The sequence below is a fragment of the Atta colombica genome, unplaced genomic scaffold, assembly GCF_001594045.1.
Source record: "Atta colombica isolate Treedump-2 unplaced genomic scaffold, Acol1.0 scaffold88, whole genome shotgun sequence".
Lineage (NCBI taxonomy): Eukaryota > Metazoa > Arthropoda > Insecta > Hymenoptera > Formicidae > Atta > Atta colombica.
Genome location: NW_017259581.1, coordinates 64,843 through 80,778, shown reverse-complemented (window position 1 = coordinate 80,778; position 15,936 = coordinate 64,843). Strand labels below are relative to the sequence as shown.

The window sequence follows — 15,936 nt, the reverse complement described above, 5'->3', positions numbered from 1 at the left end:
TGCATCATCAAAATAATTACATAAGAATTTAAAACATGATGAGCAAAAAGTTTTGATATTTTGATTAACAACCGGTTTGAGTGTCGTACGTAATTATTTTGATGGTCCAATAAAATTATTTTCAGATCTATATTTAGCTAAATTTTTAGATATTTCAAGAAATTCAATCTTTTCGTTATTATTCGTATTAAATAATTTTTATAATAAATAATTAACTAAATATACAATAAAAAGAATTAAAAAAGAAAAGTATAGCATGAAAATAAATAAATTCTTCACTTTCTTTCCTTTGCGTGGAAAATAGAAGATAGATTTATTTGAAAACAATCGTATGCTCGTAATAGTGATAATATCAATGATACGTTTACATATCAAGTGCTGTCAGCATATCATTCAACTGCAAAATTCTCGCAGTCTGTTATTAGGGACGTCACGATACTCAAGTCGTTTGATTCTGATCTACGATGATGGTTTGCAGGATAGTTAAGAAGTATGAGTATCTGTTTAGAATTTGCATTTCCTCGAGTCGATAGTATTTTCGCGGTCAAAATGCTGCTTTATGACTCATTATAGAGGCACCTTCACCGGGTTGCTAATTCCTAATTACTATCTACAATGCGAAAGCATCGTTCCGAAGAGGTGATCCATTGGAAATTAAGAAACTTGAGCTTCTGATTTGCATTCTCTTTCACATCTGGCGAACTTCTTGCGGTCGAGCACTACTTTACGGCTCGTTACCAGAATAACTTCCCCGAGTCGCGAAGACTTCCTGAATCACGATCCGCAGTGCGCAAGTGTCACGTTGGGAGATCAATCTACGTGAAATTGAGACTTCAACTCTGCTCCGAATTTGCATCTTGATACGTGAGTTATCCGCAACCGAGCTCTACTTGTGACTCAAATCATAAGACTTCCTGAATCTGTATTGCGATAATATCCTCTACTAGTCTATCCGCTATTAGCAATTCCGTCATGAGTCCTAGAATTTCTACCATGATCTGGGAGATTTACCTCTCGGTATGTAAATTATTCATGGTATAAAGTGCTTCATGTTTCCTGACCAAACTATCTTGTTCGAGTGCACGGGACACTGTCTGGATCACGCTGCACATCGCAATAGTATCAAGATAAATCTTCGCTTAGCGGCGTATTTGCTGTCGGAATGCATACAAGACTTTCTTAATCATGATCGATGACGTACAAGTGTCGTTTCCATGGTACGCTCTGCGAGCAGCCGAGAACTTCAGCCGCTCCGGATTTGCATCTGCTACTCGCTAGTAAAGTTTTCGCGGTCGAGGGCCGCTTTATGGCTGGCCACGGTGGAATGCTCCTTCTACAAGAGGAGATCGTCGTGGTGCGGACGTGGAAACGGTAAATCACAGCTCGCTGAATGCGCGACGGAGATCGCCGGTGAATGCGTCGACGAGAAGCATTTCACACCGTGGAAGCCAATTTCGCACGTTGCAACCGTGTTGTTCGGCCCTCGTTCGCTACAACGGAAGCAGTTGCAGCGACCCGGCCTCTCGCAAGCGGAATCAAGTGGGATTTTACAGGAGCCTGGACGGCTACAGCTTTACGACGGATACCGCGATGGAGGAAGAGGCAACTTAGGAACGCGAAACCGCCTCCTTGCTGTTGTAGCAGCGCGAGATTTACGAGCGAATTGCGCGTCGCGAGCGAGCCGTGCGAGTCGAGAGAATCCACGTCCTGGCGATCCTCAATCGGCAACTGGGAAAATATCGCGATAGGCGAAGCGAATCTCAGAAACGAGATTCTGCATGGTGAACAGATGACAAGTAATAACTTACCAATTTTGAGTTATTCTTCGTGGCTTTATTATAAACATGTGTGTTTGGCGTTTATTGGAAGTAAGTTTTTATTTTTCTATGAAACATCCAGTTTCATTGAAATAACAATAAACACATTGTAACAACAATAAAAGTTACGTATATTTTCGGAATTGACATCTATCATATGCCGAAATCTTATAAGTAAAATTTTGCTAAGCTGATTACGTGATTTGCAATTGCGAAAGCAATTATGAATACAAGAATGATTGCAGAAATATTAAAAAATTTAGTTACACACAGATTCGAAAGTGATTTTTTTTGTTGAATCATCAAATGATTACATAAAAATCTCAAGCATGATAAACAATACTAAAAAATTTTGCCATTCTATCAACAAGTTTGAGCCTACATAATTATTTTGATCCAACTACATAATTATTATTAAAGAGAAGTAAACAAAATTATTTTCAGATCTGTATCTAGTTAAATTTGTAGATTTGCTTTGGCAAAATTGTCTTTTTGGTGTAACTTTATAAATTGGATATCACGAATTATTGTTATCAAATGACATGTTATAGATGTCGAACTCTATGATCGATAATTACATTCTTCAATGTCACATGTCTGGGCATCAAAGATCCATGAAAAAAATGGGGAATTCCTCGATGATCGTTGGAAATGCATCGATTCCGAGTGAAACGAAAGTTTTCCACGAATTGTGAAAACCGATACATTCCTCTGATTAGTAAATATTGAAGTGGAAACGTAAATGTAATCATAGAAATGTATTCGAATCGCAAAGGTCCTTCTACGTATCGGAACATTTTGCGTAGATTCGTTAGAGAGGTATCATTCCTCGAAATATACACGAGGAGCGAATTTTGTCGAAATATTCGTTTCAGAGAGTCGGTGTTGCATTTTACAATTAATATAATAAAGATAGCGATGCTCGGAAAAAGTAACAACTTGTTCGCATTTGGCGATGTTCCTAAATTTCCGACGATTAAAATTAACGATCGCTAATTAACACGTTTGCATACTGAAAATCAATTTTGATACTCTCGTAACGAATGGATTCTTCGAGATAATTTCCAGTGATATGTCTACTAAATCATTCCTAAAGTATGTCGACAATTGAATACAAAGAGAAGTGTCAAGGATGACAACGAATGGACAAAGATGGGTTCTTCATCGGTGGTCCACAAAATTCAGAATCCAAAACCCGTCAAAGATCGTCTGACCCAGGAGCAATCGTCATCGCGAGGCATCGCGAGGAATCGAAAGTGGCGACGTAAGGCAGACAAGGGACGGGGCAATCGGAAACCGGTAAAGATGGTAGCCCGGAGCCGATCGACCTGTCATTACTCCACCTCGATGGAAGCATGAGCTAAAACCGTAAATTACAGAGCTTGCCGAGCGAGTCAGAGACGATTCGAGGGTTCCGATCCAAGATTGTTTGCCAGATGAGAGAGGAGCAAACAGGAGTGACGAGAAGAAACCATCGTAGGTCGACATCATTCGGGTGGAAATGTAAAATTTGTTGCGCGCAATTGGCGAATTAAAACTTCGACATGCCATTTGCATGGCTACCGAAACGCTCGAACTGGAATGATGGCGATGGCGACGACGACGAGGAAGACAAACAGGAAGAGATTCTAAAGAGAAAAAGAAGAGACGAAATATAGGTGATGGAGGCAATATATGAAAAAAATTACAGAGTGCAAGTTCGAAGCGGGGTCGATTTCTGACACAAAAACAACACGATGAGATTGTTGGACGTGATCGAAATGCGCGAGTTGAGATGTTGATCAATGATCATATTTTTGCGGATGATGATTCGAGTGGTATAAATGAAACTAGGAAAGGAAATAAATGATGATTCTGTTGAATCGCTTGAACACTTATGTTCCGCGACATAACGTATACATCGAGCCCCTCTTCTTCACGAAAATCTAAATAAACCACACACGCGAAATTTATAGATATACATTCGGCAGAAAAAATCAACTTTCCAACTGTTGTAAGATTTTTTAATGCGATCGATTTATACATTTAAATATATAAGAAACTAAGGGCAAGAATCATATTATACAAATTTTACAATTACAAAGCCACTTTTTCTGATTGAAGTCACATTTTCTGTTGAATGCAGCCATTTAGTCACAAACGTCTCTACTCTTATAACTGTAAATCTCTTCTTCATGTTGATCCACGAGAGCTCCAAAACGAATTCTAAAAAAACTCTCCTACTCGCGTTCTTCTCATGAATTCTCAAAACGTAATATTATTAATGAACGTGGATGTGTGCGTGCGTGCGTGAGAAGTATCAAAATTTCGATCGCGTCAAATAACGCATTAACATTTATTTATATCAACAATGAACTGTTATTCATCTGCATTACGGCTAATCGCCAACGATTGGCCGTGATGTCTCCGATCCAGGAAAGACGCGAACATGACGTTCTTGTGGACGACGGGAAATGTGTCTCGAATGTAAATCATTCCACATGGCGCTTTGACTCGCACGCACGCACGCACGCACGCGCGCACGCGCACACACACACACACATACACACACACATACACACACGCGCGCGCTTAATGCACCTCGGGGTGTGGATGCGTTTCGGAGCCCGGTGCCCAAGGCGATCCTCAGGCGAATTATCCGACGATAATTCTAGCGTTAAACGTACAAGATCGAGCGATCAGAGTCACATTGTTCATCCCTCGGTTTCGTATATGATCGACCAGCCATCAAATCGCTTGCGGCTGGAATAACTTAGTGTTCTCTCTCTCTCTCTCTCTCTCTCTCTCTCTCTCTCTCTCTCTCTCTCTCTCTCTTCTTCTCAGTCTTCTTAGAGTACAATCTCTCTCTCTTTCTCTCTCTTTCTCTCTTTCTTGGTTTGTCACGCATTTGTGATATACGTTTGGCGTGCTAAACGGCTGACCGCCCGCGTTCCTGCGAGTTTTGTCAATATGTTACGATTAATGTCGGCGAAAATTATTTACCACGGTTGTTTAACGGAGTGTCACGTATGTCGGATGTATTGCCGCGAGTCTTATGCATGGTTACGCGAGAGGCTGTTGGAACAAAAATGACGCAAGCAGAAAATAGATCAACGCGCATTGCGTACCGCACGCAGTTTCGAGATCACGCTTGTGAATTATTATCTTGGCAGCGTATGATGCAAGCGCTGTCCAGCGCGGGAGTCCTCTTAGCTTCAAATATCATGTAAGAATTTGTATTCTTATCACACATTTTTTTCAAACGCTGAAGATTGAACGTTGTCTAGATAGTGTCAAAGCAGACGAAGAATCGAAATGTCGCGTTTAGTATATCGACAAATTTCAATTCTGAGATCAACTTTACCTAAATTTCAGCAAGATTTTTTTCAAACGCTGAATGTTGTTTAGATAGTTGCTTAGATGTTGATTCGATGTCAAAAGAGACACTCGGAGTGTCGCTTCGGAGCATATCGAGAAATTTCGATTCCAACTTCATTTAAATTTCAGCAAGATTCGCGAATTGTGCAGCGTCAAGGTAGAATTTTTCTAATCTCAGTGGCCTATGACAGACATAAAAAAAAGTCTCCAAGTCACGCGAGCAAAGCCGCGAAAGGCGCCATTTTCCCGATCTTCCTCATCGCGTCTCCGGTGAAACTTCGAGGCATTGCGTCGCGGTTACATTTTACGACGTGTCGGCGGCCGACGGTTTCTCTTCGCCCGTTCGATCGTCGCATCGCTAACGAGAGCGCGTGAGTAAAGTCGAAATAAAACAGCGCGCAGTTGCGCCGGCCGTGACAAAGAGCGCAAGGGAGTGAGTCAAAGGGGACAACGCAGAAGAAGGGAGAGAGAAAGAAAGACAAAGATGGAGTGAGATAGATAGAGACGAGGAGGACAGAGGATAGACGCAGGTAGCTGCAATCCAATTTAGCGGCGGATATCCACGCGAGATCTTTACGATTTCTACCCACGAATAAGACAGGGCCCACTTACCGTGAAATCATATGCAGTGTCCAGTCACGGATGCCATTGCCGCCGCCGTCTCCTTCTCTTTCTTCTCCTCCTCCACCTCTTCCTTCGCCATCGCGCCGCTTCTTTCTCGGTGAAAACCAAACTGCGTCGTACTTCGCGCCAGTAACCGCTTCGCCAGATGGCAGCACCAACTGGAACGATTCGAATCGGACTCGATGCGCCACGTATTCTACTTCGCTAGATATCAGCATTGTTTTCAACAAATTAACAATGCCCATAATTGCAAATAGCTTTTTTATTTACAAAAAAAAAGGAAAAGTTTTTACGAAGTCAAAATTACCGGCTGATTTAAAAAAAAAAAGATATTATTTAAAGAAGTATTTAAACTGCTGACTTTATCATTTCTTTAGTGTAACTCATCAATCATTTCCTTCTCTTAACAGTTCTCAATTATCAGGGATAACAGTTTCGTTATCAATTAACGACTAATGATACAGAGTAAACAACATACATACATGAAATTGCGTGAACGACGCGAGAATTACGTGAATCGTATACGCGAGACACGAGGTTTGAGGGAAACGTAATGAGCGAGCAAGTAAAACGAGGTTTATCTTATTTCTCCGGTTCTCGTAATTATCCATTATGCAATAACGCGGTAATGGTTCGCGTCTTGTTCTTAACGCCTCCTTTATTCCCGAGTACCGCCACCGAAGTTCCCAGGATCGCGCGTCGCATTTTCGAAGCGCTCTCAGACGCACGTTATTATTGAAATTAACTACACCTATTCGAATTTAATTAAAGGTACCCTTGAGCTTTCTGAGCAATAGAAGTGACTTCGAATGTACATTTCATTCTCAGTAATTATTGTATTTACTTTGCAAAATTTTTATTAAAAATCTGCGATTGCACGACTCGAAAACGAGTCTTTAAATATTGCTCTAATATTAAAAGAAATATATATACTTTTAAATAAAAATTCTCCAACTACTCTAAACATCTTAGATAACGGGATATTTTTTCTTGCAAAATAATTGGATGTGTAATGTTCGAGATAAAAATTGTTAAATTCGAAACATAGAAATCACGATGGGATTTGAACGCCTCTTATAGGATATAATTTTTAATTACAGATTAATTTTAAAGACGAATATTAAATTTTCATTTTGAAAAAGAATCCAGGAGTTGAAACATTCTTGTAATTCTTGTAATTTTATTTAATTTTAAATATTAATCTTATTTATGAAAAGTTTTGCTAATTTTAATTCTATTAAATATAATGGTTGTAATTACTAGATTCTCAAGCATATATTCTGAAGATAGGATGTAATGAAGATTTCCCATCTTTAGTCTTCCTCATCGTAAGACCTCCTTTTTCGCCATATACCGACTTCGCCTACACTCATTTCGCGTCCCATCGGACACGCGGGAGCACATGGAACGGCAAAATTCCACGCCGCGGAATTTGGAGGAGGTGACCGAGGAGAGATGAAAGGGAGGGATGGAAGGGAAGGTCGTGTGTTGTCGGAGCGACGAGCCTCATTCGCGTGCGGGATTAAAATTCGAGTCCCACGGTATACGGTAGTCTTGCGTTCTCAGACACGATCGTCCAGGTCCTTTCACGTAAAGACGAGAGAGGCGCGTTTAAGCGCTTCGCAGAACCCTTTTTTTTCCTCCCCACTTTGCCCCCAAACGTCACGCACGTGTGTACGGCGCGATCATGGCAAAACGACGATACGCGGTACCATCCTTCGTGAAATAGCGGATCTATGGGAAAAACATCCTCGGCCTTCGAGAGGTCACCTCTCGAAGATCGACAGCAGCTGGAAATGATGGACGCGTAAAGTAGAAAATTGTGACGTAAAGACTCTCGGAGTCTTTCTGTCTAACATACGCTCTGCCTCTTTTCTTCAATTCCGAGATCTACACGTGATAATTACATAGAAAGAATGATTTGTTGAAGTATGTATCTAAAAATCCAGCTAGATACTGATCTGAAAAGTTTTGTTGGACTATCAAAAATAATTATGTAAGAATCTCAAGCATGATGAGCAATGCTACAAAATATTTTGACATTCTAACAACCAGTTTGAACATCCTACAAAATTATTTTGATAGTCGAACAAAATTATATTCAGGTTTATATCTAGTTAAATTTTTAGATACTTTAACGAATTTACAAGCAAGAATTGAGATGGTTGTAATTTCAAATTTAAATTTCATCCATAGCGATAGATACAGAATACCAAAGATCAACTCTTCGCGGAACGAAGACATTTTCTCTTCAAAGAACTTTCAAGTTTGACAAGTAAAGAATTTCTCGCGGGCCACAACGAAATTATGATAACGAAATGAAATCGTGGAATCCTGCATCTTGTATGCGTTCAATTAGCACTGCATGCCGGGCAATTTACATAACTTTCAATAGAGCGAGATACCGTTGCGATGCAGGATTTTGTCGCCTGATCGACGTGATCGACGAGAAAGAAGAGATGAATAATGCGTGCAAAAGAACAGCATGGCGAATTCCCGTGCGCGGTATCACAATATACGTAAAAATGTTTAAATTACGTGGAGAGACGAGACGAGAGGAGAGAGAGCGTCATCGCGGGAAAAACGTCATCGCGCACTTGCGGACACGGTGAGAAACGGTGTGACATTACTCGCGCCTCATCAGACGATAATCTATGCGATCTCCTAAGGGAAAATAATACGCGGTATACGCGACGGTCACAGCTGTCGCCGCCACGTGAGGTTTGAATTACCATCAGCGAGAATAAAAATCAGAAAATTACACTTTGTAACGTAGCGGTACGTTACGAGCATTATTCATTGTCTTTCCATCCATATGCTTTCAATTATCTTCGCTTGTGTGTTGTTTCAATACCGTCCACCGTTTGTGTCGCGTGAGCATCGTTTAATATTTTTATAGAAAAATAATTTCGCTTATCTCAATATACATGCATGCGTGTCTCTCGTAAATTAAATTCGTTTTTTTAAGCATCTCTCGTTCACACGAAACGCGATTCATCGAAATACGAATTATTTGTTAATCGACACGATGTTCTTTTCTATCTAAAATGTTGGAATATTCTACAAATATCTTCTCATTTATTACGATAGTGATTTATTCGATACTGCTTCACTGAGAGAAAAGTGTTTGATATTTGTGACTATAATTACATGATAAAATGTTTATGATTAGAAGCTTTTTTTTAATAGTTATTACTGCTATAATGTTAGTAATAACAATTATATATATTTTTTGTATAAACTGTATAACTATAATAATTATTATTGTTAACAATAATAATTATAAAAAAGGAGCTCCTAATCATAATCATTTTACCATGCAATTATCAATCATAAATATCAAACAATTTTCTCTCAATACTGCTTCATCTTTTCGGATTCTTCGATCAATTTGAACCCATATATTTTGTTTTTTAATTTTATTAAATCAATGAAAATTTCAAAATGTCTATGTACAAAACTGTATCGTTTCTTAGATACTATTTACTTTATAAAAAAAGAAGAAAAATACTTTACAAACAGTTCTGAGATCGAGGCACCAGTCGAATGCCATGACAGCGCCGAATCGATTCTGTCAGGAAGAACAAAAACTTTGTGGTAGCATCTATTATATCTGCCGGCGCGATCGCCGACAATTCGCCTGACATTCTTTATTTTTGCGGTTAGCCCGGGGCGAAAAATAACGACGTCGTTCCCGCGATCGAATTCGGAGTGGCGGCGACCACACTGCTGTGTGACCGCCGACGAGTGCGTGTCTCGTTCCAATCGTGTGCGTGCGATATACACGGCGGCGCGTGCGCGTGCTTGAAGAAATATACAACGGGACGCGAGCGCGAAAAGCGTCGCGGCGCTGGGCGTCCTGCGTTACGTCGAGCTCCGTCGGAATGTGTAAATATACAAGCTGCGAGGCAAGAAGAGCGAGAAAGAGAGACGGAAAGAGAGTGAGACAAATTTGTGCTCTATATACACGGCCACCCTGAATTTATAAGAAGCCGTGACTCCACATGAGTGCGATACGTGACGTCCATGTGGAACGTCAAAAGCGTATCGCCAGATTTAATGTTCCTCTCGGCAGGATGCGTATCTCAGCGAGAGAGGCCGAGATGAAAAGCTTAACCTTTGTCAAGTAACACGATCGCAAAGCGAGGTTGCGATCGAAGAGACAAGAAACATCCGGTTTTTCGCAGGAAACGTTTATCCAGTGGAAACAAAAGGAATCGAACGAATGGACCAAAGTGACATTCATTTGTTGTGAAGAATTTTATACATTTTTAAAAGATTAATATTATTACACATTGAAAATTACAATATTCAAAGAAAAGAGATTTCTAGACGCTTAATACTATTATACAATTATTTTGCATAATATTATTGATTATCCCCTTTAAATAATTCGAAACAAACAATCTGGAGACTCGATATAACCTCTAGACGATCAATAATATTTGATATTGCACAATGATATTGTCTAGGGCTGCTTTAATTTCTTATTAAATATTGTAACTTTTGACAAATTACCATTTAACCTACTTTTATGAGCATTATTTTTACACTTCCAATATCTTTAGTTCCCAGCGAAAAACGAATTGATTCCGAGATTGACTAGAATTTGCCGCGGAATTATTCATGTCGCTGGGATTTTCAGCGGAGCATAATGACAAATCGCTAAAACTCGATCCGCAAAAAACGGATCGTTAATAGTAGGTACGCGAGAGAGGAAGACAGATCGAGAGTATGTATACATTCCGTCGGGATGCAAGGTTAAATCCTTAACGCGTTTAAGTGCAATCTCGCTTGGCTAACAGGCGAAGCAGAACTAATTACCCGCTACATTAAGCGTCATCAATCAAACCTTTTTATTTATCAGCCATTTTTTGCGTATTCCATTTCACAAAAGTAACGGAACACAAGTGGGACGCGTGACCTTCTGTGGTTGACAATATAGGAAGCTTTTTTTTTATCGCGACATGTAATTACGGTCGAATAAGGATAAACGTTCCCCCCGTCCACCATCGGCGGTTGTGCGAATTGATCGACGATATCGCGTGTTCTTTACCGCGTGATTTGCGCATTTACGTAATTTCCCGCATTGGCTAAACAGTGTAATCGTGTGTACAGGCGGTTTAAGAACGCCGTGAAGAATGTCATAGGAAATCGCCTCGGAAAAATTCTTTGTCCTTTGTTTTTATGCTATCGACTATTATATTAAATTTTGTAAAGAAGTTAAAAATTTCTTTTATCGCAATAAATTTTTTGCAGTGTTTTAAAATGCGTAATAGCGCATTAAATTAAGAATCAATTTAATTTGCAATATTATTATTTCAGCTGCAGTTTGTATGATTACGTTTCAAGTTTCGGAAAGCAATCGGGACACGCAGTTTATTTAATTAAAAGCTGTGTTTAAACTTACTTAGAAATTATTACAGGCATCAAGATTCAGCCTCGACCGCATTTAGCGCTTCTTACTATTTGTTTTAAAAATTCATTGTGATAACTAATTGATTTTAGTCTTTTTTTCTTAGAAGCGATATTTATAGAAATCAGTATATAATTTTTATGAACATAATGTTCTAAATAAATAAGTTATTGCGTATTCGCGATTTATATTTTGTCGCGTGAACGATTCCTTTGACTTCCAAAAGACAATTCTTCTCTTCTTCTGTTCGCAGGACTCGCAGAACGGCCCGGTGCTGGACCGATGGAGTATCTGCTCGGCTGAGGAGGAACCGCTGGTCCTGCAGCAGTTCCTCAGGTTCGCCGAGACGCGTCCGTTCGTGCAGCAGTTGCTGCTGGCCGCCGGAACGCCGGGTACGGATGCTATGTCACCAAGCAGACGACCTTCGCCACCGACGATGCCACTAGCACATCTACCACCCCCGTTGCATATGCTTCACTGTGGCCTACCGCCACCGGGTTCTCGGCTGCCGCATCCGCTGCCACCGCCCCCGCCACCACCGCCATCGTCGTCTTCGATCTCGCATCCCTCGATGTCGCCAACGGCACAGAAGCATTACTCCTCGTCGACGAATCCTACCGGCGGTGTTAGCAGAGCGAACTCGCCTCCGCGTTCCTTAGACTCGCACCTGACGGTGTCACCGTTGAATCGGCTGCAGAGCATGCAGCCGTTTGACTTCCGAAAGCTGGGTACTCTCGGATTGCCGGCATTCCCGCCTTTACCACCGCCGCCACCATCCGCGGAGCAGCTCCTGCAAAATCGAAAGTCCATGAGGAATCCGCAGAGTCCTCACAGTCCACCTCATCACTCATCCGCGACGTCGCAGCTGCAAAGGCCGCATATGCCGGTCGCACCGGTCTCTTCCTCGGCGTTAACCTTCGGTCATCCACTCTCGGTCGCAGTCTCCTCCGGAGCGCTACCACCGAGCTTCCCAACGCACTTTCCGCCACCACCGATGGGTAAATCACCCGGTTGCATCGGTGGACTTACCGTGCCCGCGGACGTGCACAGCGGTGGTGAGAAGAGCAGTGAGTTCGGCTCGGAGGAAGACGAAGATGATGAGGAAAACTCTGATAGTGCATTGAATCTTAGCAGACGGGACTCCGCTATGTCAAAGCACGTGATTTCCTCCGAGCAACGGCATCCACCACCGTTATCGCTCCAGGCCACGCCGTTGGGCAGGCCACCCGGCATACCTGGCAGGAAACCACACTCTCCGGGTAAGCGACCGGGCAGCCAATGGGGCGCCGCCGCAAACATGCCGCCGAATCTTGGTACACCTTTCATTAATCCCACCACCGGCAAGAAGCGCGTACAGTGCAACGTCTGCTTGAAGACCTTCTGCGACAAGGGCGCCCTGAAGATCCATTTCAGCGCGGTGCATCTACGCGAGATGCATCAGTGCACTGTCAAGGGTTGCAGCATGATGTTCAGTTCGCGTAGATCGCGCAACCGACACAGTGCGAATCCAAATCCGAAACTGCACTCACCGCACTTGCGCCGCAAAATCTCTCCACACGACGGCCGCTCGTCCATGGCGCATGCTCTAGTATTACCACCGCAGGTTGGACTTCCGGTTCCCGCTACTGGACTGAATCATCTACCTTTCGGCTCGTTTCCATTGCTCACGCCACCGCCAGATCTCCGTTCGCCGGCGTCGCTGTGCGCGCTGGATTTCAAGCATTTGGATCTGTCATCCACGCAAGCAGGTCAGGGCAGACCGTACGATGAGGCGCTGCAGCAAAGAATGGCGAGCACGGGTCTATCAACGACCACGGCCTCGACGACGATGCCAGTGCCGATGTCGAGCGTCGGGGCGACCACGACTACGACGACGCGAGGTTCGTATTCTGGTGGTGGCGCATCCATTAGCGCAGTCTCGCCATCTACTCAAGCATCATCCATGATACCAGAAGGCGAGGAGGACGATGACGATGACGATGGTGGTATCGTTGTGGTCGCGGAGGACGAAACCAGTAATCTGCCATCGAGATTACAACCGTTACATACCGAAGATGACGAGCAACCGGCTGATTTTAGTCTGGCGAAGCGGCCGAAGCTCTACTTTGGCGACACCGCCGACGAAGATCTTGCCAGCAATCCCGACAGCAACGAGGATAACGATTCGATGGGCACAGTTGACCAGCAACCTTTCTCCGTGAATCAGCATTCACTCAACTCGAGTTCCTTCCACAGCCGAGGTGTACGCAAAAGAAAATCCCAACATCCCACGAGATGTGCTGTGCCGGCGGAAGTGCATTCCTCGTCTACCGATGGCGATTCCTCCAATGACGAAGAGCAGCGAATTCAACGGCGGTGTCTGTCGGACGGCATTGCACCAATAGCAGAATTTCAAAATCAGCCAGAAGACATGTCGATGTCTAGGCTTGAGGCGGAGGAGCGGAAGATACTCCCCAGCTCGCCGAGGAATCAAAAAAGCTTTCATGATCGTGAATCAGACTCGCGCTCTCCGGACACCGACAATAGAGAGCGCGAGATAACGACTAATCGACGCGATACTTTTTCCTCTCAAGACAACGCGGATCTACCTCAGGATGAACCGCGTGACTTGAGCTCAAGGGCAAGCTCGGTCAAGTCGCCGAAACGACAGATCACTCCAGAACCAAAGACCGACAATGCGCCACCATCAAGCACGACATCAAGCGGGGCAACGACAACGACGACAACGACGACGACGACGACAAAGGATCCCGACGCGATATTGTCAGAACAGAAAGATCGACGATTGAGCACGGAAAGCGACGAAACGTCAAGGGTGAAAGAGGAGACGATCGCGAAAAAAGAACTCGTCGAGGTGACACAGGACGAAGGAAGGCCGACGAACAACGAAGAGCACCAGGAGGACGAGGAGGACGACGATGATGAGCCCATGGAGGAGGTCGAGGAGGAGGAGGATGAGGAGGAGGAGATGGACGACGCGCTGCGCAATCAAGAAGGTGAGCGTCCCGATGATCCCCCCCGTGCCCCGAGCTCGGTCGACAGCCGTCCAACGACAGCCGACGACCTCTCCCACGACTCCTCGACCAACACTTTGCGTCAACTCGAGTCCTTGTCGCAGGGTCGATGCGCGATGCCGTACGCCGAGATGCAGCGGGTGGCTTCGAGGTCTGGCCGCGGCTCTACCAGCCCTATCAGCCTCACGACCCACCAGGAGATCACCATGGACAACTCCTCACGTGGCTCTCGTTCATCCAGCGCCTCACCCTCCACAGTGGCCATGGATATGGACAATAGCCTGATCACGTACGCACGTTACGAGAACGGCGGCTTCGTCAGCACCCAGGAAGTGCCGCTCGACCGTGAGAATCCGCGCCGTTGCACTGCCTGTGGCAAAGTCTTTCAGAATCATTTCGGTGTCAAAACTCACTATCAGAACGTCCATCTCAAACTGATGCACCGCTGCAGCGTGGATGGTTGTAATGCAGCCTTTCCCTCGAAACGATCTCGTGATCGTCACTCGGCGAATCTCAATCTGCACCGGAAATTGCTGTCAACCTCGTCGAGCCCGCCGCTTTCCTCCAGCCTGCCACCGAGCCTATCGCCGCGTGTCGACGACCCGCAAATGAATCCGCTGCTACACAACGAGTTCCTGGCACGACTCTATGCGGATGCTAGTATCGGCGCGTTGGGCGCATACCCCTTAGCACCTGGACTGCCGTCCGCAGTTGATTTAGCGGCTCGGATACCACCACCACATCCACTTCTGCTGCCACCGCATCTTGGCGCCACGTTCCCGGGTCTAACCTCGTTCGCATCTCATTTGGCTGGTCTAAATGGCCTCACTCATCAGCATCTAAATCACTTGACGAGACTGACCCAGGAGCAAGGCAACAGGCATGCGTCTATTTCGGGTTCGCCTGTATCTTCGCCAGGCTCGGACGATCGCAAAGAGGAGGCTAGATGCACTGTACCCGGTTGCGAGCGCGTCTTCGGCTCCCGAGCCGTACGAGACGCGCATTCGAGGGATCCCCAGGCCCACCGCGACTTGCCGATCTTGTCCACCAGCAGCGGCTCGTGACCGATCTCGTTTTGCGGCCGCGGACACGATTATTATCCCTTACTGTGATGCCAAAATCCTAACTCGGCGACTCGATTCGGCCGATCGGTCACCGATGATCTCGTTTCTAATTAGGATCGGCAGACCTAGAAAGCGGTCTTCCCCCACGAACAGGGCACGTTTCGTTGCTCTAAAACGTTCCATTCGAACATGGGTAAAAACGTGCAATATCGAGCGGAGTGCGTGCGGAATGATCGACCATCAACATGACCAACATGAAGCGGTCTTGTTGATCAACGCCTGCCTGGAGTAAACGAACCAGTTCTAATGCGGTAATATCTGCCTGCCAGTTCTTCCCATTTCTCAGATTTATACGTCAGAACGCAACACGCGAGTTTGTTGGGCTAATCTAGTCAATTTGAAAATCTCGATTTCGTGCGTTGTCGGAAACGACGGTAAAAGACGCGCGCTGAATCGTTTGCCAGTTTATTTCGCTCGATTAATCGAACTAATACTGAACTAACAAAATTCTGAATAATGTGTCAAATTTTAAACTTGTAGCAAAGATAATTTGAAGCAATCAAGAGAAATTTACAAGACGTATGATAAATCGAATTTTGTTGAAAAAGGATAAACAATTAGATATTGCATAAAATTTTTATTTT

General features: G+C 44.1%; 1 protein-coding gene across 1 annotated transcript in view; it reads left to right on the top strand.

The window, feature by feature from the left end:
* LOC108693091 (zinc finger protein basonuclin-2-like) overlaps positions 1-15,658 on the top strand; it is a 19,589-nt gene extending 3,931 nt beyond the window's left edge. The window contains exon 2 of the mRNA XM_018201790.1: positions 11,468-15,658. Coding sequence (XP_018057279.1) covers positions 11,468-15,292 — 3,825 coding nt within the window. The 3' untranslated portion in view covers positions 15,293-15,658. The remainder of the gene's footprint in view (positions 1-11,467) is intronic.
* The last annotated feature ends 278 nt before the right edge of the window (positions 15,659-15,936 follow it).